The sequence below is a fragment of the Plasmodium berghei genome, assembly GCF_900002375.2.
Source record: "Plasmodium berghei ANKA genome assembly, chromosome: 10".
NCBI classification, from domain to species: domain Eukaryota; phylum Apicomplexa; class Aconoidasida; order Haemosporida; family Plasmodiidae; genus Plasmodium; species Plasmodium berghei.
In genome coordinates this window covers 1,249,292-1,276,461 of record NC_036168.2, presented here as the reverse complement: position 1 = coordinate 1,276,461, position 27,170 = coordinate 1,249,292, and the positions used below count along the sequence as shown (strand labels likewise).

General features: G+C 22.5%; 5 protein-coding genes across 5 annotated transcripts; 2 read left to right on the top strand and 3 right to left on the bottom strand.

Annotated features, from left to right (window-relative positions):
• Positions 1-1,036: 1,036 nt before the first annotated feature.
• On the top strand, positions 1,037-8,564 carry PBANKA_1031500 (conserved Plasmodium protein, unknown function; the record flags this gene model as incomplete). Its single annotated transcript, XM_034565415.1, has 10 exons — positions 1,037-5,165; positions 5,389-6,026; positions 6,214-7,092; positions 7,271-7,339; positions 7,433-7,627; positions 7,804-7,854; positions 7,954-8,037; positions 8,143-8,194; positions 8,298-8,408; positions 8,497-8,564. The coding sequence occupies 10 exons, from the start codon at positions 1,037-1,039 to the stop codon at positions 8,562-8,564; spliced, it is 6,276 nt and encodes a 2,091-aa protein (XP_034422114.1).
• Positions 8,565-8,784: 220 nt separating this feature from the next.
• PBANKA_1031400 (conserved Plasmodium protein, unknown function) lies at positions 8,785-10,857 on the bottom strand (the record flags this gene model as incomplete). Its single annotated transcript, XM_034565414.1, has 8 exons — positions 8,785-8,914; positions 9,022-9,162; positions 9,268-9,383; positions 9,509-9,624; positions 9,716-9,895; positions 10,137-10,278; positions 10,436-10,571; positions 10,697-10,857. 8 exons carry the CDS (start codon positions 10,855-10,857, stop codon positions 8,785-8,787), a joined length of 1,122 nt encoding a protein of 373 aa, XP_034422113.1.
• Positions 10,858-12,517: 1,660 nt separating this feature from the next.
• PBANKA_1031300 (rhomboid protease ROM8) lies at positions 12,518-15,032 on the bottom strand (the record flags this gene model as incomplete). The annotated part of the gene is made up of 4 exons (XM_034565413.1): positions 12,518-12,672; positions 12,884-13,129; positions 13,268-13,468; positions 13,724-15,032. The coding sequence occupies 4 exons, from the start codon at positions 15,030-15,032 to the stop codon at positions 12,518-12,520; spliced, it is 1,911 nt and encodes a 636-aa protein (XP_034422112.1).
• A 3,066-nt stretch (positions 15,033-18,098) lies between these two features.
• On the top strand, positions 18,099-20,279 carry PBANKA_1031200 (DnaJ protein, putative; the record flags this gene model as incomplete). The annotated part of the gene is made up of 2 exons (XM_034565412.1): positions 18,099-19,745; positions 20,217-20,279. 2 exons carry the CDS (start codon positions 18,099-18,101, stop codon positions 20,277-20,279), a joined length of 1,710 nt encoding a protein of 569 aa, XP_034422111.1.
• A 634-nt stretch (positions 20,280-20,913) lies between these two features.
• PBANKA_1031100 (plastid replication-repair enzyme, putative) lies at positions 20,914-26,343 on the bottom strand (the record flags this gene model as incomplete). Its single annotated transcript, XM_034565411.1, has 1 exon — positions 20,914-26,343. One exon carries the CDS (start codon positions 26,341-26,343, stop codon positions 20,914-20,916), a length of 5,430 nt encoding a protein of 1,809 aa, XP_034422110.1.
• Between the last annotated feature and the right edge of the window lie 827 nt (positions 26,344-27,170).

Genomic DNA, 27,170 nt, shown 5'->3' with positions numbered 1-27,170 from the left:
TAATAATTATTTCATCATTATATTTCAATATATATCCTATATATCCATATTAATATTTATATATTTTTTATTATACAATTTTTTAATGTCCAATTTGTTCACTCATTAAATACTTTTATTTTTTATAACATTAAAAATTATTGCAAAATATACAATAATATCTCGCGCCAAATTGTTCTAATAAACTCATTTGCATATTATGCAAATTTTGGAATGTATATTCATATGTTTCCCCAAAAAAAATACCATTAAGGAGGGGTTATTATTATTATTATTATGTAATTTTTTTATCCAACAATTTAATTTTTCTTAATTTATTATAAAATTATCATGATATTGTTAGAACAGTTTTTTAAGGTCCCCGCTTAATTTATTTAAAATGTGTCTAATTTAATTTATTTCTAGCTCTTTTTTTATAACATTGACTAAAATGATGTTGTTTTAATTTGAAGTTGGGAAAAATATTAATATATGAACGTCTAATGGAAATATGCTCTTAAAAATGAACGAAAAAATAATGCACATATATAGCGAAAACTCAAAAATGAATTAAAAAAACAAATACCGTTTTAAGCTTATTTTCTAAAAATAATAACAATATGAATTAAGTTATTTATCTTACAAGTGTAATTTTGGCATATTACAGTTTACAATATAATGGATATTTCAACGAAATGATATACCTGCGAAATTTAGTAACTATAGCGATTATATTATATTATATTTTTTATATAGTTGTGTCAATATAATCGAAATATTTTCGCTTATAAAATATTTAAAAAAAGGAATACCTATTTTGTACTTTTTATATGTATACTTTTCAATATAAATTTAAAACATTATTTCCTTAGTATATTTATGTGTGCAAAAATAGGACACATATATAAAAAAGGGATAAGTATATTCTTCATGCAAATGTGATTTATATGTTCTGTATCGAATTCTTAGCTTATATCTAGATAAAGTAAGAAAAATTAGCATTCCATTTATCATTTTCTAAAAGTTGTTTTGATTTTTCCAAACTAATTATCCACTGATGGAGATTAAGTTAAACATAATTTTTAGCGAAATTTTAGTGGCAATAACAGATGAGCACGAAATAGAAAAACATGATAAATTTTTTGTCGATAAACAACAAAAGTCATTTTGTGTAGAGTGTATAAATAAGCTACTATTTACAAAATGTCCTTTGTATAAAAAATATTTATTATTTAAAAATATAAATGATATATATAGAATAAAGAATTGTCATGAATTTAGGTATCATTTTTCTTTTTTTTTATTAGACCATACATTATTTTTATCAAATACATTCCGTTATTTAGAAGAAGAATGCAAAATAAATGAAAATAAAAACGAAACTAATAAAGACGATTACATTTATTCTGTTAATAATGAATTAATTATTTTAGCAACAAATGCATGTAAAGAATTTTTAAATATTTGTTCAGATGAATTATGCAATATATTTAAAGATGCTATATACACATGTGTATTAATTAGATTGAAAAACTATTCAATGACTAAAAGAAAATATTTTTTTATTTTAAAGCTTTTAAAAAATTTAATACAACATGTACAAATAATACACACCACATTAAAGGAAGAGTCATCTGTTATTGAAGAACTTATGAAACTGTTCATAAAAAATTATTCTATTTCTAATAATATAAATTGCGCAAAAGATAACACAGACAAACTTTTATGTAACAAAATAAACTTCGAAATTCACGATGGTTTGGAAAATAACACAAACAATAATACGTCCATAAAACTTAGCAGTAATTTAAATAATAATTGCGATAGTAATTTAGACACAAAACGCAATAATTCATATGTAAACGATAAATATCATAATATGGAACACTCTTTAATTCTCCAAATTATTTATGAACTATGGTGTGAAAATTCGTTATGGCAACTTAACAAAGATCTATTAAAATCGTTCTTTATTAATTTAATTAAAAATTTTAAATTTACTAACAAAAATACAGATTTATGTAATTATTACATCGAGTTTATTTATTTAATATGCAATAATTACAATGACATTACCTATTTTTTTACTGAAATTATTTTTGATGCTGAACAGTTAAAAAAAAATAAAAACAATACAATTGCAAATATTTGTACTAGTCCTGATACAAATTATGACAACGAATTAGATATCTCAATTACTCATAAAAGATCAAATATGTTCAACATAGACAAAGGGAATACTAGTGATCAGTCGTCTATACATTCCTTTTCTTTCTTAAATGCTATTAGTGATGAAAATTGCCAAACAAAAATTAATAAAAAGGTTCAAAAAGGTGAGCAAATAATGCGGGAAAAAAGCAAAGATGATAACGAAAATAATTACGATGTTCAGAATTTTAGCACTAATAATGAAGAAAGTGATTGTGGTGCAAATACCGAAATGGAAAATTGTACTGATGATCATGAAGAAAATAAATTTGTATTTTCGCATTCCAAAGATAGCGAAAATAAATATGATAAAAAAAATGTATACCAATTATATTCAAACACGCGTAATGATATTGTAGATTATTCTTTTTCAGAAGAAAATGATTTGGGATATTATTCACAAGATGAAGATATTAAAGAGAAGGAAACGAAATTTCTTAAATCAAATAATGGGAATACCCATGATGCTAGTAGCAATTCCAGTATAAATAAACCTGATGGAAACTATCTTATAATAAATAAAAGTTTAAGTTATAATTCGACTGGTTCCAATACTAATAAAAATTGTGATGAAACAAAAATGTCTCAATATAAAAAAAATAAATCCAATGATAATATTTATAGCCATTTTAATGAACTTCATTCGATCCACCATAGTATAAATAGTTCGCAATCATTTATTGAATGCCAAGATGAGAAAAAGCAACAGATAAAGGGATCCTCGTTATTCCAAACTTATGAGGTAGAAAAAAAACGATGTGAACAGAAAATAAACATAAAAAAAATAATAAATAATGATGCATTGAAAAATATAAACGATTTAGAAATAAGAAAAATGTTTGATAGTTCTGAATATAATACAGAAAAAATTAACTGTGTTATTGGAGATACTTGTCACACAACCATATTTAGAAACAATAATTTAAATCATGAAGAAAAAAAAGACACAAAAATAAAATCATTTGAAGACAATAAATTTAAATTCTTGAAAACAGAAAATTCAAGTGCCAATTTTGTAGAATACAGTTCGGATGTAGAACCAGGAACCTGCTTCAATTCGAATTTATTAAATAAGCATAAAAAGAAAAATACGCATAAGGATAAAAGCCATATTGGCAACAGAAGAGATATCAATAGCTTTGAAAATTATAATTTTGAAAATACAAAGATTGGCAAAAACAAAAAACAGTACAACAAAGGAAGTAAGGATAATAAATTAAACTTGAATGTTCTCGAAAAAACAGATGGAATTCAAATTTTTATTATCCTATGCGACAATTTACAAGAAACATTACTGAATAACTTTAACAGAGATATACAAATGAAATGCCTAGAAATATTTTCGAATTTTTGCAGCGTGGATGAAACAGTTGTAAATATTATAATATTAAACACATCGCTAGTTGAATGGATTTTTGATTTTTTATCTAACACAAAATATGAATGTTTAAGAGAAAAGGGGTTAAAATTTTTAGTTACTTTTTTTTTCAGAAACACACTTTTTTCAAAGACACATGCTCATTACATGCTTGATGTTTTAATAAATATAATTTTAAAATATGTAAATAAAAATGAAGATAATTATAACAATGTTTATGATAGCTTTTCGAATAATTATTCAACCTTTTTTTTTTTTTTAAAAACATTAAATATGCTTATCGATATAGCAAATTCATCTATCAAAATTTTTCATATATTTAAAATTATAAATATAATATCCTTTTTAGTGGACGTTCCTGATTTTTCTGCTATAAATATTGAGAATATTATTCTCCTTTTTGAAAAATATACATTAAAAAATGAATCAAAAAATGGAGATTCAAACAATCATTTTAAAGTATACGACTCATGTAATCATAATTCTGAAGAAGATAAAAATGTGAAGAACAAAAAAAGTATTTCTAATTCATTTCGCGTTGGTGAAAAAAATATATTTAACTTAGATTCCAAGCAAAAGACAATATATAATAATAAACAATATCATAATATACCAGATAAAAAATACTTTGAAAACTTATCGGAAAAAACAAACAAAAAAAATTCATTATTTTTACACAGAGGGCAAACATGCGATAATATAGAAACAACAAATCTTAAACAGGACGAAAAAATCAAAAAAGAAAAAAAATGGGATGAAATTGAAAATAATGAAAAAGACAATGATAATAATATTGAATTAGACAACATAATAAACAAAATATACATTGCTCATATTTTGGCACTTTTTGAAGTTGTAAAAACAGCCTTAAATATAATAAAAATTGTTAATATGAATAATCCTGATATATATATCGAATTTTTGGACGATAGAGAAAATAAGTATTTATCTGAATTATATTTAGCTATTATTAAATTATTATTTTCCTTAATTTATATTTTAAATAAAAATGAAACATTTTTAATTAATATAAATGTAATGGATGAAAAGAATAAAAAAACTATAAATATAGATAATGAAAATGAGTTTCAAATTTTAACTTTTATTAAATTAGTTTTATATTTTTTTGCTGAATTACATTCTTTGTTTAGAAATATTATGAAAGAAAAAAATAATCCTTTTGGAAATGATATATTAATGTTCATTAAATTTTTATATCTTTCATCTATATTTATTTTTGATAATATAAATCAAAGGAAAATATTTTTTAATAATATAAGTACAAATATTTTGTTCTCCTCCTTTTTTACTCCTTTTTTTTATTTCTTTTCAAGAATTTTAAGCCATATACATGATATTTATGAAGATTTTTCAATTGAAAATAGCGAAACTCAAAAAATAAATAATCTTCTTCCAAATAATTCGACAACCTTAGTAGAAGACGATCAATATAAGACTAATAATATGCAAAAACAATCATATGGTAAAATGCAGGAAGTTATTAACACATTTTCCTTGTATAAAAAAAGAATGAGAAAGGTTTTAGTAAAAAATACACCCTTTACTATATTCTTTCAATATGTCTCTACCAATTGTGATGGTAATAGAAAATAAAAGGAAAGAAATTACTACCTAAAACTATCATATATATACATTTATGCATCTTTGTATGTATATTATTTCCTTGATTTATATCAGAATTCACATACTCCAAAGAATCATGTTATTTTGTTATATGTATTTTCGTTTGTCTACTCATTTATATGTTGATCTATTTGTTTATTTCATTTTATACTTATTTTTTTCTTGGGTGTATTCTTCAGATTGCGAATGCTACAGAATTTTAGAGATGCTTATATATGAGGACGATAAAGTAAAGAAAGAAGAAAAAAATAAGAAAGATATTTTAATGGAAATAATAAAGAATAACGATTTTTATTTTACTAATGTTTTATTGTTCAATTTTAATGATAACGAACGACTGATAGAAACAGTAATTTACATTTTTTATCTATGCTTGAGTTATGATAAAAAATTTATCGAAAAGAAATTAAATAATAGTAAAGTAAACAATTATGTAGAAAATATGTTTTCATCTAATGATTATAATATTGATATGAACCCCCTCTATTTATTTATGTCTTTGTCTTATTCTTATTATTTTGTGACAAAGGAAAAAATACTAACAGTTTTTAGATGCATTAAGAAAGAAATGCATAAAATAGATATAATTATGTGGTTAGAAATAAAACAAATTAAAAATATATACTTTGTTTTTGATTGCATTTTTTCTTTAAAAATTAATAGAAACAATTATAGCCTGTATGTGACCTTCATTGTTTATATAATAAAATTAGAGTTGTCTTTATATTCTTCACAACAATCTGACCAAATTGACAACAGATTGTACATGTCTATTTCTAAGAATAAGGTAAGCTTTGGAAATAAAATTAAAAGCTTAGTATTAATTGAAATTCCTAAGAATAAAATATATTATATATAAAAAAAGTAATAATAATACAATAAAACACATGTTGCATATTCATTGTTTCATTTTATATTTTTTCCCATGCATATAAAAAATCCGATGAATGTTAATGTTTATCTTTTCCATATTATTCAAAATTTGTAAATTCTTTTATTTTCAGGATTTAGTAAAAAAACTATTGGAAGATGCAGAAATGGAAAATATACAGAACAATGATATTATTTATATTTATTATTTAATAATTAAATTGAAAAAATATTCACCAGAGTATTGCAAAAACATTAATATATATAAAATGATGAACACAGTAATTAGATATATGAATACAATTTCTAATAAGTCAGAAGAGATCAACGATATTTTTTCTTTCTTTTTTATTTTTTTTGAAAATTTAGAAGTATATACACAAAAAGATATATTCAATATAATTATTGTTTTGCAAAAATTATCATTTTATGTAAAAAATTCACTAAATTCATTTTTTAAGAAAACAGAGCCTTCAAATGATGATCATAAGAATATGAATTATGATGATAATAAGAACAATTGCAAAAGTAATAGCTGTACTAACACTATTGTGGACAGTGATGAAGCCTTCATATTGTCATCTCTTAAATTTGAAAATAGTTTTTTTTATTTTATATTAAATCTTATATTATATTGCAGAAAATATAATCAAATTAAAAACATCAATATTCTATCTTCATCAGTTCCTATAATACAACTATTAATGCATGCTATTCAATTTACAAATAATTATTTTAAGAGTTTAGCTATTTTTGTTCTAGCTTTACTAATTTTACCCTTTCCTAAAATACAAAAAACAAATCCTCCTTTACTAATGATTTTATCGACATCTTTTGATAAATCATTTGATGATATACTATTGTCGTCTAATAAATATGAAACCCCACATGAAACAATCGCTAAAGAAAAATACATAATAAGAAAATGTTTGTTCTTACCACTAGTCAACAATGTGGATATAAATATTAGAGTTTCTTCTTTATCTCTTTTACTAAGTTTACTAATAACCAGCGTAATTATAAATAGACAAAAAAATTGGCTGTATATTTGAGTGCACATTCATTTTAATATTAGTTTCACTATAATATACACTAGTGAGTTGTTTTATCATGGATTATTTGTAAACCTTTTTAATTTGCTTTAATCTTTTATTTCAACTTCTTATTGTTTTATTTTTTTTGTTTTTGAAGGATACTGTATTGCTGAACGACGAAGCCTTTAGCTTTTTTATTTTCCTAATTAATAGTTCCTTTTTAAATGTTAAATTTTTTATAAAATAATATTAAAAGATAAAATTAAATATAATTATAAAAATAAGTTTTATTTTATCTTTAATTATACTCATTTTTTAGGAATGGAATGATATACAGAACGAACTCATATTTGCAATAATTAATGTTTTATTACTTTCGACTATTTTGAATTTAAGAACAAAATCATTTTGTTTTAATTTTATACACTCATTTAGACCGTTTTTCTTAAGAAGCATATTGCCTTTAAACAGGAATGAAAAAATTGTCATTCACAAACTTTTTTTCATATTAACAGTAAGTAATTGCGTATAGATATAAATAAAATTATATGTAATATTATGAAATATTTTATCTATAAAATATACATAAATTCAATGAAAGTATCCATTCTCTTGTTTTTTAGTTGTACTAAGAACATGCATATTCTAAAACAATATTAAATAAATAAAATTATTACAACTATTTTACAGGCAGTTAAAATAAAGCCATTATGGTTTGATTTGAAGGGATATAACGAGAAAGTGATACATAGAATAAAACAATGATTCATATTTATGGAAAATTTGATCTAAAATAAAAAATTAATTTAATATATATTCTTTTTATTTTTTAATTTGTAGATTTTGAAAATAATACTTAATGTTGTTACAAAAAAGGATCTAGACCTTATGACATTCAATTGTATTTCTTCTCTTGCATATGAAGTATTTTAAATATTTAGAAAAATAAAAATATTGGTAATATGGGTCATTCTAAAAAAATAATATCTTCTGAATTTGTATATTTTATTTCGTTTTTTTTCTTTTTAGGCTTTTCTTATGAATAAAAACAACATGAATAGAAATAATAACAATAAAGACAGTAATTATAAATAGAAAAAAAGTGAACAAATGTATACATAATATTTACTACATAATTAAAATATAATTTTAATTTAATTTTATTATTTATAAATGTTTTACAGCAAATAAAAATGTCATAGAGAATCTAGAAAAATATTTAGAGACATATAAAAAAAATGTAAAAAATAATGATGAGGATGTTTGCCAATCTTTTATTTTTAACAAATTTAAATGTAAAAAATATAAAACTAATAATAATAAAATAAATACTTTTAACTTATATATTATTAAAATCGTTTATTTCCCCCAATGTTTACTCAGGTGAACATATCGATTATGACGTTGTCCTGGCTATTTTAAATGCGACAAGATTATTATTATATAAATAAATTATAGACAAAAAAATATTAGTTATTATAATTATAAGGATGAATAATACACAATATTTATTAAAAAAATATATAAATCAGCATAATTTAATATATGCATGTGCATATATAAAGATTTACAAAATAAAAATGAATTATGCCTATTTTTTATATAAATTATTTAATATATTTAAAAATGTGGGCAAAATACATATATATATATATATATGCATAGATAGATCTAATCATCGCTCATGTTGTTATACAAATCTGCATTTAATCCATCATTCGATACATCAAATACTCTTTTATATAAAATAATTTTTTTATACGTAATTATATGAAAAAATAGTAGTATTAAGCTAATTAACCTATGGTAAAATAAGTAAAAATAAATATGTATATATGCATATATACTATATATAATAAAATGAAAAATTTTATACAAAAATAAAATTTCAAATTTCCGTTAACTTACTGAATATATAAAATAGACAAGCTTCCTATTTCTGTATCATCGTAATATAAGGACCCATAAAAAAGTATTAAAAAAAACTCAAAAAAACGAAAATTTATTAGCAACTTGCTAAGTCTAATGACTCTTTCATTATTATAATTTCTACTATAAAAAAATTATGCATATGAACATAGAATGAGGATTAATTGTATGAAGATGTAAGAAAGATACGCATACTCGGTGTTTGTTTATGTTTCTGCATTTTACCTATTTGCTGAATGTAATATAATACATAAAGGAGAACATAAAATTGATGATATTCCAACAATTATATTTTTAAAAATTCGAGTGTCAAAAGCAATACAAACACATATTGTCATAATCTGCACATAGTGAAGAAAAAATATATATGCATAATAAATATTATGATAAAAAGATACATGCCTAATTTATGGGCACTTATATAAAAATTAATATGCTTAATTATTTTTTCTTTTTATTTGCAAACCTGTGAAAATATAAAAACGAATATTTTGAATGGGTTGGCATCGTATGTTTCTATTATAAACAGGAATGTTATTATTCTTAATTGGGAGTCAATCAGATAAAATATGAATATGTATACTGAAAAAAAGGAAGAAAATATGTACATATATATAAGCATATATTGCGCATGCAATTATATATAGATAAATTTTTATTTTTATTAAGTTACAAAGATATTTTTGTGTTTTTTTATTAGTAAGCCTTGATATTGGATACGTTATAAACACGTTTTGTAAATTTAGGATCATTGAAATTATAAAAATTGTAGCTATAAATATGGAGCAAAATATTCCTCTAAACAGATGAAATACTAATAGCGATGTGTCCTTAGAGGGATAATTTAACGTACCTATAAAAATAAAATGGAAATAATATATCCTTTTACAATTATAAATTTTTACTAAAATAACAACTCCCTGAACGAATGCTCATAAAATGAATTTCTTACAAGACAAACTCATAATAAAAAATATATATATGCAATCACTATTGTTTTTCTAATATTATTCTATATTTTATAATATTGGTTGGAAACATATGCACTTCAATAAAATTCAGGTAAATATTTTAAAGAATTTTTTTGAGTATACTTTTCATAAAAATGCTATCATATTGAAATATAACAATGTCATAACAAATATATAGAATGGGGAAATGCGAAAGAGCTATAGACATAAATTGGTACTCTTGAATATCTTCTGGAAGGAATAATTTACCATAGCTAGAATAGCACTATAAAAATGGGGGAGCAGTAGAAAAAAAATCATGATTATATATTTATTTTGGCTTATATTTTATTAACGAGCACAATCTATGTTTACATATATTCCATGTATGTTTATCTCTGTCTATTTATAATGTATTCAAAAATGAATTTTGTTTCATTTACTTGTGTATATAAGTTGAATCCTAATAATGATGATACCGAAAAAAAATATTTTTGGTCATATATATTTAGGATTGCTATATAGGCCCATAAGCATGTTTGTGCCCAAATTAACAAGAAGGCTGTAATATTATAAGAGCTACGAATAAAAAATATATAAACAAAAATTAGAATAGTGATGTGTTAGTAGGTTTAGCAGATATAACAAAATATGTAATGTATCCATAACGCAATCATATTTAATTATATTACCCTTTTACTTACCAATTATAAAGCTTTATAGATAAGATTATATTGAGCAAGAGACTTAATGCATTAATCACGACAATTACTTTAATCAAAAAATTTGTTATCTTCATATGGTCTCTTTTTATTGGCAAATCCAGCATACTGTCATGGGATATGTTACTCTTTACGATAAACATTTTATTTAGGCAAAACAGTTATTCTGAAATGATATCATAGGTTTGTTCTAATTTATTTAATATCTCTCGCATATATTTCTGCATATATGTAATAATAATGTATATATGACTATGTGCATAATTGGCTTCCGAGTTAAAATTGGTTTATTAGCTTATTTAAAATGTTTCGAAGCATAATGAAAAAGTTGAATATATAATTTCCTTGAATACAATACGATAATTGTCTTTCAATCATTAATTTTCATTTATGCTCGAACTAAAATTCACGCTCTGGATATTTATATATATATATATATATATATATATATATATATATACACCATACAAATAATACTAAACATTCGGTTAGGTAATATTATCGAAATATGCTAATATAAACTTAAATATCAAATATGCTAATTAGCATGGAGGTATAAATATAAACTTTTCAATTTGTGCTAAAATCGTATCTTAAAAATGTAAAATTATTCTTAGGATTATGTATTCATCTCTCAAAAAAAAAAAATAACTTAAAAGAATCAAAAAAAAGGGAAAGATAATAAAAAAACGAAAAATAAAAATTCAAAAATGAATATATGTAATAAATAATTTTTTTCAACACCTGTTACTTTAAAAAATTTGTATATTATTAAATTTTACTATTAAAACAAAAGCTATAGAAAACGGGAAACATCAATATGAAAATATTGCACATTATTAAATGGAAATGCATGTTATATTTTTTACGGCTATAAATAAATATAATAATTTAATTAAGTTGGATTATATTAGATTAAATTATATATGCATTTCACAATAATTTTACACAATATAATTATGAAGGTATTAGTTTAAGAGAATGTAAAGCTGGTTTCTATTATATAATAAAAAAATAAAAATCAAATCAGACATATATCCAACTGTACATGCTTATATATATACAAACATATTGTATTATAAAGAGATATAAGGTCTAGTCATTTTACAATAACATTTTTTTCTTCTATACTCCACTTATTCAATCATTGATCAATATTATTGTATCATTGATAATTATATTGCCATGTCGTTATAATACATAAAAGGAATTATTTAAAATAAATTTAATTCTGTATTTTTTTTTCATTTTATTTGTTATTTTCATTTGCACATATCGCACATAATATTTATTGAGAATATTTGAAATAACGTGAATAAATTAATAATCAGCATTTTAAATTCAAAAGTTACAAATGAAAATTTGCATTAAAGCATATTTTATATTGTCAAAAAAAAAAAAAAATAAGTAAATAAATATGTGTTCATTTTTTAATCGAATAAAAATACGAAAATAATGATATATCATTCCTTTTACAAAAAAAAATAATGAAAGATATATAATAAATTAAAAATGCATAAATCGTAAAATGATAAAATAAAGGGAAAACACACCTTTTTATCACTGAATATGCAGATGTATACTAATACTTTTAATAGTATACAAATGGTTGCATGAATAAATAAATGCAAATATAATAGATGATAAATATTAAAATGAATAACAAAGAAATTTACGAAAAGAAATGCATAAAAGAAACATCAATACAAAATGGATACTGGTAGTATACACATATATCAAATTCATATCTCTTAATTTTATTGCGATTTTAATTATATGAATAAATAAATATTTTTATTAAATCTAATACGGACAATCCTGCATGACAGATGTTGAAACAAAAATAGCGGTTGCTAAACTTACAATGAGAAAAATAAGGGATAATATTTGAATTAATAAATTGTTCTTTAAAAAGTATTTCAATTGATTACGTTTTAAAATAATTCCTATCAAAAATCCTAAAATAAATAAATATATGATGAAATGATATAAAACTTTCTTATTGTAATACAACATAAACATAAAGAGAATTATAAACTGCGCGTTGTCTAAAATCATTCAATAAATTTATTAATCTCTACGATCGATTAATTTTGATGTATGATGTACTCGAAAATATAACTTGATCAAAAAAAAATATATATATATATATAATTTTAAAATTCTTACCTCCAATGAAACCAAAAAAATGGCTATAAATATTAATACTGATAGTGTTCAATGAGAATTTAAGAAATAAAAGAAGAAGAAAAAAACAAAATAAATGAACACTAATACTAATTGTGTCTACATTAAAATTAGTCATCATTAAAATTTCTGAAAAAAATATTCCAATAATCCCCGATGAACTACTACTACTTTCTGTAGTTGAGTAACAGTATGTTAAAGGCGATGATAATATTATTCCATATATGCCTAAAAAAATTAATTATTCAAATATAAATTTATATTGTTAATCTAATATAAGCAAGCAACCACCCTTTATAAAAAAGAACAATAATATATATTTTCATTTTTCTAAGAAAAACACATTTATTATTTTTTTTTTCTAACCTGTGAATACGTAAACTAAAAAAACGACATATGTCCCATACAAATATTCTAGTAAGAATCCGACAGTTAACTGAACATATGTATTGGCACAAATATGATTGAAATTTGAATGCAAAAACAAAGCTGTAAAAAGGCGATAAACTTCCGCCTTTTTAAAAATTTGATAGGGAAAATTGCTTCCAAAATTCTTTAACGAATCATCTGAAAATAGAAGAAATATAATTATAAAGATTAATAAAATACATAAAATTTAATTGCATTTATATAAAAATACAATATAGTAAATATGAACATATTGATATATTTTGAAATGTATTTCAAATTAAGCTTTTACAATACTATGCAATAAAATTAAGAACATTTCTTGTAATAATATTTTATAAACGAAAAAAAAAAGCATATGCATATGGATAGAAGTGACATTGGTTCTTTTCTTTTTTTAAATGTTTATTTTACTTGATGGTGTTAAAGGAAAATCAGATTTTACGGATATAAGTATAATAAACATTACCCATTGGATAAATGTAACAAATAAGATTAAACTAAATATAGAAAATTGTGGAAATATTCTATATATAATTTTTTTGATAGTATTTCCTTTATTATGGTGAAGATATATTTTTTCTTCTTCTAAATTTTCTAAATCGTCCTTATGTATAGTTTTATAAAAATGATCATTAAATTTTCCATTTTCAGGTGGTGTATAATTATGATTTAAAAATATTATAATTTTTTCTTTTCTTTTTCTTAATGTTTTTTTCCGAAATAAAAAGCATCGTCGAGTTCGAGACAATAATGCTTTGATTTTATCTTTTTGTTTTATAATTTTATTTTCTTCTTTAATTGTGTTTGAATAATTTTTTAAACGATTTTTATCTTTTACACTTCGTTCACTTTCTGCAATTTGTAATTCGCTTAAATAAGCTTGTTCAGCTTGCTCATCATGTGTATGATATTTTAAAGATGTTTTAGATTTATGTATATTATTTGATCCCATATTTGCACTAGACATATTTCTATCATGAATGTCTAATATATAATTATTTATTGTTTTTAAATTACCTTCTTTTTTTTGAACATTTTTTTTTTGTTGTCTCCGTAAATTATTATATCTTTTACGATTTTTGTAATGAGCATTTTTCCCATGCTCTTTTAAAAAATTTATAAATTTTGCATTATCTGTGCATATACTACTAGAAATTCGTTCATTCTTATCATTCATTGCCATTTGGGGAAATCCCATTTTCTTTGTTTTTTCATAATGATTTTTTTTATTAATTTTATAATTTACTTTTAAGGAAGGATAGTCCCGAGAATCAGATAATAAGTCTTCACCGGCACTATTTACTTTAAACTTTTTTTCTTTTTTTGTATGACTTCTTTTGTATTTTTCTTTCTTATAGTTACTTTTGGAGCTATTTTTAGAACCATTTCTAACTTTACCTTTATTATTTACACATTTTAACAAAATTATTGTATTATTACTACTTAATAGCATATTGTCCTCATTTGAGGGCATCACTTCGCCATTATAAATTTTCAACAAATGATGGTTTTTAATATTATTTATTTCATTTTCTCCACTAGGTTGATTCTCAACTTCTCTATGTTCATTCACGTTATCATACATGCTTGTATTTGAACAAATGCCTTTTTTTAAGTTATTATCATCATCGTCATATTCTTTACTGCCATTTATTTTTTCAGTTTTATCTTCTGATTCTAAAAATATCTTAGCATTTGAACATGAGTTTCCTTTTTCCATTATGCCAATTCACAAATAATGCATATATATATGTATATATACATATATAATGCTTTTAATCTATAATATTTTTACAATTTATTATATTTTAGTATTCAACAATAAAAAATAAAAAATTTCATTTTTAAACGAAATAAAATAAAATTTAATGCAATAAAAAATAATAACAGCAATTAAATAGTAATAATATATATATAGTAAATGTAATAATGGTGTATTACAACACCCTATAGTATATCCTCTTTACATAATATATATTTGGAATAGATAAAAATATAATTCTTGGTACTATAACTATATAATTTATGGTATTAAAAGTATATCAATAATGTTATTCACATATTTATCATTTATACTTACTAATATAATTGTTCAGCTAATTTAAATATACTTAAATATACATATAATAACACATGCTAATAATTACAATATTAGTATATACAATGTACAATGTGCATATCAACACACTATATTAAATAGTATAATATCATAAATATATAATACATTTACTATATTTTGACACAATAAATTAAAAACACTAACAGAATGATCATATTTATTCAACCATACTAAACATATAAATGTTAAATTAAATGCATTATTGTATTCAAGCTGTATAAATCCGTATATATCTAATAATATTTCTTTTTTTATTATTTTGTATAGTTTTCTCTATAAATGTACAATTATATGCATATAATACATATACATTTTTTAATGTATATGATTTTCAAATATCTTCTTCTATTTATTCAAAATCTTCACTAATGAAACATTTAAAATATGTATTATATTTATCTTTCAAAATAACTTAATTTTTAAAAAATTATAAAAAAAGTAAATAAATTAAAAAAATATATAACAATAATAATAAATGAATGTTTAATAAACTAATTTGTATATTGTTATATATATATTACTAAAAATAGTATAATATTTATATATTTATACTTAAATTTTGTTGCTATTTATTTTAAAATTTTAAAAGAATATTTTTTATAAAGACAATATAGTTAATAATAATAAAAAATGGGGGGGAATGTTTGGATAATATTACAATACATATATTACCTTAAAAATTATTTTTATTGCATTAAAAATTGCATAAAACATTGCTGCATCATTATATATGCATACATACATAATACAAACAATATAAAATTATAAATTTTAATTATATGATAATATATAAATTATTAATACTTTCATTTTGTGAGGAATACGTTAATTTTTTTTTTATAATTCGAAATTTTGTACACATTCCTATCCTCTAAATATCAAAATTATTTATCGCATTTTTCTAAAACATAAAAAATCATATTTCCAACAATAAAAATTGTGTTGCTCTTAAACAGGATACTGTATTATAAAATATATATATATATATATATAATTTTGTTTTTGAAAAAAATATAGCATACACTAAAAGATAAAAAAAATTAACTTTATTGACGGGTAAATTTTTTTTTAAATAACATTATATCAAGGGGATCATTTATTATATATAGAATTGTGTTATATATTTATCATTCGTCATTAACATTCGAGCTCTGTGCGCACAAGCATGCCTATTTACTTATATAAAAATTAAACAAAAAATGAATAGGACATTACCTGAAACTGTAAAATAGTTGCAGTATCTATATAATAGTGTTGCTTTCCCCGTAACACAATAACAATTTAAAAATAGATATATCATAAATAGCTATATACAGGAATATACGCTATAAAATGAATTTTAAAATTACTAAGATATTTTGATATACTTTTATCGCCATAAAAATATACAATATGAATGAACTTTATAGGGATTCATCTTATTTTTATTTTTTTCGTAATTATCAACTTACACACAAAACATTGTTTCGTTCCATATAGCTCCATTACAAAATGCCTTATTTTTATATCCAAATTTAAAACATATTTCATAATTTTTGGTTCATGCGGTATAAAAAAAAGGAAAACATGCAACTTTTCTTTCTATACATATTTATAAGTTTTCGCACGTTTCCATACATGAAGCTAGGAATATATTAATATTTAAAAATATTTATTTCTCTATTATAATACCAAAGAATATAAGTTTTGACTTCCAATTATTTTATTTTAAAATAGTTATTTTATCATATTATTATATATGTTTTTTCCCGTATAATATCAATACAATAATTATCCTCCAATTTTTTATAGCATATAAAAGCTAGACTGTCTATGTATTTAATTAAAATAATACAACGAAACTATTTTTTCTTTTTATATACAATGTTATTATATATGCAAGTATATATAACATTTACAATTCCCCTTCTAATAACTCTCACAATGTAATATCCACTGGTAAAAGCTCATATTATTTCATTGTACGATTACATAGATATATCCCCGACACGTGTTACAAACCTTTTGATAACCGTATTAAAATACTAAAAGAAAATGAAGCATTCTAAGGGTTCATTATTTTATATAGGTTATTTACTTTCCTTTTTTTTATGTTTATAATGCTTTAATATTATTAAAATGTTCTATTGTTAATTAAACCACTTCAAATAAATTAGTAATAAGCAATAATAAATGGTAATATTATTTGTAAAATGCAGTGTACATATATATAATAAATAAATATATACATAATTTTAACAAAAAAATACATGCCAAAAAAAACATATAAACGGTTAAGTATTTTTTATTTTATTTTTTTAATTTATATATTTATATTTTTTTAATTTACGTATACAAAAATTAAATAAATTATAAATTTATATTAAGCATTATTGGAAAAATAATGATAATGAAAAGGTAAATGGAAAAAGTAGGAAATAATATGTAAAATAAAAATATAAAAGCGAAAATCAATAATATAATAATAATAAATAGTAATCATACAAGTGGAATTGTAAGGTTTAAATGTCAAAAATGCGAAAAAAAGGACAATGAAAAGAGAAATTTAAACAATATAAATAGCAATATATATATTCATTTAATATATATGTGTGTAAAAACAGTATAATAATTTAAGCTAACGAGAAAGAAAGCAAAAGCCATAATGCATAAAGATAAAAATTAGAAATGGATATTTTTTCGTTAGCTTCAAATTTGCAGCAGATAGCCATCGGTGGCGTTAATTTTGTAAATAGTAAATTAAGGAAAAAAAGTTTGAATACTGAATGCAATTACGTCACATATACAGTTATAGGGGAAAATGAAAAAGAACCGTATGATACAAATATATTTTTCCTTCCATTTAAAATATGTACTAGAATTAAACTGAAAAAGTTTAAAGAATATTTCCCCTTTGAGGGGAATGTAATATTTCGCTTTAAAACGCAATTAACAGATTTAGTTGATGTTATAAATGAAGGGATAATCAATAATCAACCCTTATTAAAAGGAGATCAAATAAATGCATCTAAGAAAATAACTTTAGATGAAAATGAAATCAGCAATATCCTAAAACAAGATAAATTAAATTACATATGGCTAGACGTTACTAATGACGAGGCGCTTATACCATTATACAACGGTGGTATTGTTGTAAAGGTATTATTTATTAATCATGATAATTATAAAATGTATAATAACATTTATTTTAAACATGTAAAGTGTATTGAATATAATTCTGAAATATACCATGCTAACGAAAAAAGCTGCTGTTCGTATATATTAGAAAAAGAAGAAAATCATAATAACAGTAGTAATTCTAATAATGAGAATAATAATGGGAGCATGCAAAATCAATGTGGGGCTACAAATATAAAAAACAATTATATTAAAAAAAAATTTATGAATTTTAATTATTCTAATAATAATAATGCTGACTATAGAAATAGCGAAAATAATAGTAACAAAACAAATAACACTTCGAATGTTAACACTGGAAAAAATGATAATAATAATAATAACGTAATGAATAATACTAATAGTAACAACGCACATGGATTTAAAGGTGAATTAAAAAATTATAAAGCATACATAAAGTCCTACCAAGATAATAGTTTATCGAAAAAAATAATTATTGAAAATGAGGAAATTCTCAATACACAACATATAAATATGGATAATGGCAAAACAGATGATGATAATTATTTTAATGAAGAATATGATCAAATGCATTTTACACAAAATACAAACGAGATAAGAAATAATTTTAATACGCATGATAATAAAGGTAATCAATTGTATAATAAAATTTTAAATGAAAATACAAAAAATAATATAAATATAAACATACCAATAAATAAAGGTAAAATGACTGAAAATGTGTTAGGAAGAGATAATTACCATAATTCAACAAATTTTTTACCAGCATATCAAAGTAATGTAGAAAATAATTCTATGGGTACACAATCACAAGAAAAAATTAATATTAAAAATCACAAGGAAAATCAAGAATCAGTCCAAAGTAAGGTAAGTAATCGTTTAAAAGAATTAAAAGAATATAGATGCCAAGAAGAAGCTAATTTTAAAGAAAAAATAGGTATATCGGATAAAATTAAAAAACAAATTACTAAATGGTCTAAAAATTCTGACGAATCATATAAAGATATAAAAGTAATGTTAAGCACTTTGGATGATGTACTTTGGGAAAATTCAGACTGGAAGCGTGTCTCTGTGTCTGATTTAATATCAAATCCATCTGTAGTTAAAAAAGCATATAAAAGTGCTATCTTGTTATGCCATCCAGATAAACACAGAGGGAAACCAATAGAACGAGTGGTAACACATAATATTGCCATTGCATAGACAAATATATATATATACATATTTATACTCAAAAATATGTTAAGATTTTATACACATCCTCGAAATTTTCGATTGTATATGATTTATTGAAACAAAAGGAATTCTCATACAAATTATAACGTTAAAAAATATTAACATAAAAAAATAAAGCTTGACAATTAAAAAAAAATGTGCATATATATGTATATGCAATAAATACATTTAATATAGTAAATGTAGTAAATACTATAAAAAAAAATAGTTAAACATAATAATTTCGAATCATAAATTGACAATTGAAACATTTAAAAAAGTCTCAAGGGACGAATATATACGTATACATATGCATGCGATAATATGATACAAATAAATTAAATCTATAATCATTTTATTAAAAAGTGATTATTACATACGTAGTAATATGGCACTCGCATATAAATATGCATTTTCCTTTCCTCTTTTCAGATTCGCGCGGAATTGATTTTTCAGGCTCTAAACAATGCGTTCAAAGAAAAAAAGGGTATTTAATAATATAGATCGATATATTTGTTTTAAATGTTTTCAACTGTTTTTACGGTTGTGATAGGAATAGATCTATAAATTTTATAAGGATGTGACCTTCTATTTTTTTCTTTTTGCTTTCATAATTCGTCTTTTAAAATATGTTTCATAAATATGTATATTTATTATATTTAGCCCTATTTAATAAATATCCCCTGGTTTTGCTCTTCTATCTCTTTTTTTTTTCATTTATTATCTCAATTTAACTTTTTTTTTGTATAATTTTTTTATTTGTTTATTATAAAACCGAATTATGATGTTTAGATATGCACATATATTTATTTCCCACTTTTGACACTCCATGATACGACCATATTTTATATTTGTTAATTAGTCGGTATGGTATGGTATTGTTTTTTCTTTTTTGTTTTAATTTTTAGCATGTTTATATATTTTAAAAATATATTAACTTCGTATTGCGTTACCTTAAACGCGTGCTATTTTATAAAAATTACCTCGAATATGTTTCGCTTAATTTCCTTTTTTTCAACTTAGCGATTCTATAAACTATAGGGAACATATAAATGCGCATTGTTTATATATATAGTTTGGCATACCTTAACTGGTATGCTTAAATTTATGTATTCGAGTATAGCACCTCTTAATCTTTTGTACCCCAATTTTGCGCTATTTTAATGGAAACCTCACATTTTACTTTCTTCAAAAAGAAAGATGCTGAATTTTCCATAGATTCTACTAAAATTCTCAGAGCTTCTTCTTGGTGTTTTTTGTCTACTTCAATAATAATTTCATCGTGAACACATAAAATAATTTTTCCATTGATATGTCTAAGATTTTTATATAATTCTACTAAGGCCAATTTAAGTATATCTGCACATGTTCCTTGCACAGGATAATTTAAAGCTTTTGTAAATGAGAAATAAGGGAATACAACTTTTCTATTTGACAAAGTAGAATATTCTAATGCTTTAGTTTGTTTGACAATATTATGCCATCTAGATAATCCTTTATAATGCTCAAAAAACGAATTGTAAAAATATAAACATTGATCTAAGTTCATTTTTACATTATAATATGTATTAGCATAAGTTCTTAGATTAACATAATTCATACCATATAATAACCCAAAATTAATGGCTTTAGCTACATGCCTATCTTCTTTATTAATTTCATTGATTCCTTTTTTTGTTATAATGCTAGCTGTTAATGTATGTAAATCTATATTATTATTATATGCTTTAAGCATAATTTCATCATTAGTAATTTCTGCAGCAATTTTTAACTCTATTTGTTTAAAATCTGCTATAATAAATATATTATTTTCAGTAGGAATAAAAATTTCTCTGATATTTTTTTGTCGTGGTATTTGTTGTAAATTTGGCTTTTCACTACTAAATCTTCCAGAAAATGTTTTTAATTGATTAAATGTTGTGTGGATTTTATTTGTTTTTTTATTAATGTGTAATGGTAATTTTAGATAAAATGCAGAATATAATTTATACAGCTTCCTGTAGTTTCGTAGTAATATAACTGCATTATGATTTATAAAATTTTTTAAATTAGCATCAGATGTATTGTCAATTAATTTATTTGATAAATCCCTTACATTGTTATCTTGTAAAGCCTTTAATATTTGTTGTTGTGAATTAACATTTATATCCTCATTTTTTAATTCCTTTTTCAACTTATCTCTTTCGACATTTAATTCATTTAATATTTGATCAGTACTTTTATTTAAGTTCTCTAAATCAACTTTTATTCCATTCAACTCCATATCACAGATAGGTAAAATACATTTATTTTCGATGTCATTAACAATTTGCATATTTTCTGCTTTTATTTGTTCACTTAATTTTTTATATAATTTTAATAGACAACTAGAATCACGAGCAGCATAAAATAATTGATTATTGTTTAAAAGGGAATTATTCCATACACTATTCTGTTGTTGCTTATCTAAATACACAGATAAATATTTTTCGACTATATTATTTAATTTAAAACCATACATATTTTTATTTTTGTCTAATAATTTGCTAGCTATATATGTGTCAAAAATATTTGTTATATTAAAATTATTATATAATAAAAATTTTGTATCAAATTTACCATTCTGAATTATTTTTACTATATTTTCATCATTTAAAATTTTTCTTAACCCATCTAATATATTATTATTTGTTATATTAAACATGTCATATATTATAACTGGATAATTTTCAACGGAAATTTGTATTAATCTTATTTTTTCTCCAAAAACTTCAAGTCCTGTTGTTTCCATATCTAATCCACAATATTTTATACCATTATATATATAGTTTATTTTTTCATTATAGTTTTTATCATTAATTATAAAAAATCGTGTCTCAATATTATCATTAAAGTTTTTTTCCGGTTCATAATAATATAAATTTTCTTCAATTTTTACCTTATCTTTATCATTTATTAATTTAAAAAGGCCACACCTTTTCACTATATTTCCATCGACATTTATTATGTTATCGTCAATGTATTTCTTTATTATTTTATCATCAAGTCTTGGGTCGACTTGATTGTTATACATTTCATTGTTCGTATTATTCTTAATTGCATTATTCTCTCCCCCTTCATCCATATTTCTCACATTGTTATACTCATCTCCTTTATTATTATTGGTATTTATATTTCCTTGTCTTTGTGATTCAAAAAATATTTCCTTTTGCGTAGCTTTTATAATGTCATTGATATCGCTTGTATTTCCTCCATTTTTTTCTCTACCGCCTTCCGTTATTATTGAAATATATTCCTTTGGAATACTTTGTAAAACATTTATGAATACATCCTTCTTTTTTAAATTATTTCCTGACGTTTTTATATTTAATTTATTAACTTTAATAAAATTCCGAATATCTTTAATTGGAGAATTATTGTTTATCACACATTTTCTCATTGATATTGATATAACTATATTTTGAAATTTTCCTTTTTCGTCATCTTTTAATTCTTTACATAATTTCTCTAATCCTTCATTCGATAAAAGATAAGAGGAAAAATTCCCTGTGATCAAATTTGTGTTGTCCATCTTATCAACATCAATATCACTATTTTTATTTCCTGATTTGAAATTTGTACTGTCATTATTATGGAGTCCAACATTTTCCGTGACACTTTTTTTTTTAGTATTTTTTTCTTTAGATTGTATTTCATTTGAACTCAAGCATTGAACAGTTGTGCTATCATTTGTTGTTTTGGTATTGGTCACTTTTTCGTTATTTTGTTTGAGTAATTCGATGATCTTAGAATTATATCTTTCCTTATCTTTCTCTATATCCTCATTTTCGGTATTTTTTCCATATTCCTTGTTTTCATTAAATATATTCCCTCTTCTAGTTCCACTTCCCAATGTTGAACTCTTTAGAAGAGATAACCCCCCTGAATCTGCAACACATTTTCCTATATTATTATTGTATTTTCTAACAGCATGTTTTGATTCGTATTCATCAGATAGCTGTTTCATGTAATCATATTCATCACAAAGTGTAAAATCCATATTATTATTAGAAACGGATGAAACATTTTGCAAAACATTAGAATAAGATCCATTTTTATTCAAATAATTATTACTGTTGTTATTTCCAATAGAACTATTATTTGATAGAAAATCATTTAAATAATTAATTGGCATTTCTTTTATTGTCATATTTTCTTTATTATATAAGTAAGGAATTCTTCCCAAACTTCCTTTGAATCGATTTTTTTTAATATCTATAAAAAAAACTGCTTCGTTATTTTTTGATATTTGCCTTTGTATAATAAAAACATTATCTGCTTCTTGTGTTGATTTTACACTACCAAAAACTGATGAAATAGAAAGTAAATTATTATCTTCTTTTCTTGGATGCACTACTAAAGTTATATGAACATTTTTATTAGTACTAAAGGATCGAAATTTATCAATAGCTATATTTTGAAGTTCATATATATCAGAAAATTTATTAATATTTAACATAAATTGCAAATTATCTATAATAATGTGTTTAACATCATATGCATATACAGCATAATCCATAGCATCTAAAACTTGATCGATATTTGTACTTCCATGAAATTTTAAAAATTTTAATGGCAATAACTCAAATTTATCTGCATACAGATCAAATAAATCGATATTTTTTTCTAAATTTTTTCCACAAAATTGATTTAACATTACTTTACCCAATTTTATATTATTTATTTCAAATGATCCCCATAATGTTGACACTCCTTGAATACAATAATCTAATGACAATTGAGAGAGGAGAGTAGTTTTACCTACTCCTGTTGAACCTGTCCATATCGATAACTCCCCCATTCTTAACCCATATAAAAATTTATTTAATGATGGAATTGTTTTACTTTTTACACCATTTATTCTATCAGGGTATTTTAACTCTTCTAATATATGTTGTCTCAAATCATTAAAATTTAGTATTTGACTGTGTTTCACTTTTTCACTATTTTTTATAAAAAATTGGATATCAATATCATTTTTTAAACAGTCATTTGCATCTTTTATAGATATTTTATTCCAAATATACATTATACCATTATCTATAAAATATACATCGTTTTCTGAAATTTTTTCTTTCTCTTTTTCGGTGTTTGATTGATCCAATTCTTCCTGATGACCACCTTTGCAATTCGAATTTGTTGAAACCTCAACATTGCTATCTTCACTGGGTAGAAAAGATGCATTGTTTGAATTTAGCAGATTTATTATTTTGTTTTTTTTCTTTCTTTCTCTTTTTATTTTAAACGTATTCTCATTCAAATAATGAACATTTGCATCTGTAATAACATTAGTGCGTCCTAACCCTATTTTATTAACAAAATTAAAAACACTAGATTTGCCAGCTTTATCAAAATCTAGCCATAAATGAATTTTTTTAAATTTTTCTAATTGAGGTAATAAATATATAGGTAGAGATTTAGAACCATTAGGTAATGAAATAGCAGGATAATTTGTCTCTTGGAAAATTGTCATAGCATCAATTTCCCCTTCAGTTAAAACAACCTCATCAGAATTAGTAATTAAATGATCACCAAAAAAAAATAACTTCATATCACTTCTTACATTTTTAGGATATAATCGCATATATCCTTTATCTTTTAAGCTTCTCACTTTTATTCGAACAACTTCATATATATCTTCTTCATCATTCGTATTTCCTATACCTTTGTAAATGCTCTTACAGTTATTTTCATTCTCATTCGTATTGCTTATTTTTCTTATGAATGGAAACACTAAGCATTCGTGCTTTTCGAATTTTCCAGAATTTTCTAAAGATTGAAATTCCATCACAGAAAAACCGATATAATATTTTTTTAATGTTTCAAAGTTTATTTTCCTTTCATTAATTAAATAATTTCTAGCATTTTCAGCCTCTTTAGAATATAATAAATTCATATTATACACCTTCACATCATTAAATGTGATTTTTTCTTCTTCATATGTATCATTTACAATTGGGCTTTCAAAATTACTAGTAATCAAGTCCCCCATTTTTAATTTAAAATCATAAAAGCTCCCTTTGTACCCGCATCTATGGCAGTAACTATTCCCTGTATTTTTAAAAATTTCATGCTTATACATGTTATCATATTTATATTTATGGGGAGGGCAAAATGGGCAATATTTTAGCGTTATTTTCACATCAGTTTCTATATATTCATATTTTTTCCTATTTAAATAATTATACACATCGTTTATGTTTATTTTGTAATATTTTGATACAAATGTACTCATGGCATTTAGTTTATTTTTAATTTTATTCAAATTGTTGCAACTATTTTTTTCATTGCTACCCCATTCTATATCATTATTCCTTTTATAATATGCCCTAAATTGCTTTTTCAACAATTTCTCATTTGGTTTCGAGACAAATCCATTTATTATTCCAAATTTTTTTTTTAAATCATTTTTTTTTTTTTTTAATAATTTATAATTTATTTTTATATAATATGCCTTTTTTAACCTATTTTTTCGTTGTCGAATTCCTAAGGCCAAATTCAGAAAGAAGATGTAAAAAACGTAAAATAAATACCACGGCATCTTCTCATTGGGGCAATTATTTTTTACTTGTTACAAAGTAACATCTTCTTCCTCTATAAAAAAAATGCCCATATATCTCGCTCAGAGCTTATTTCTGTGGATACATGTATACATGTTCATCTTAAAATATGTGACTCTGCAGATATATTAGCACATAAATTAATGGTTGCGAATATTCAAAGAATTTGAATAAATTCGGTCCACACATAATAAATTAAACGGGTAATTGTATACGTATAAACACAAGCAAGTTATATACGTTGCCAATATATCAATATTTGCTAAATTTGATGGCCCTTTTTGCACATATTGACATAAAAATATTGTTAAAAATACACAATAAAAAAAATGAGAAAAAAAAATAAAAATAACAAACAATCAGCAGACAAACAAATAAAGTAATTTTATTAAAAATATATGAATATTACTAATTATGTTTTATCTTATTATATTATTTGATTTTTGTGTTCTTATGATACTAATTATATTTTTCTGATACCCACAGAAGTAGTCTATGGTACGTAATTATAAGCATAACTCTCCATCTAAACTCGAATTACATTTTTAATAATTTTACATTATAAAATGTAAATACATTGTAGATAGTTTATTAGAAATTAAATTAAATTAAATTAAATTAAATATTTTTTTATTATTAATCACTAAAATATCTATATTTATATATATTTTACTTTAGCAGTTTTAAATTTGGGCATAATTACACATTTATAATGCGTGTTTATATATTGTTCATAAAACTATTGTATATATATGTTCGTACATTTTTATTAAACACATTTTAAAGAAAACATGATATGAAAAATGAA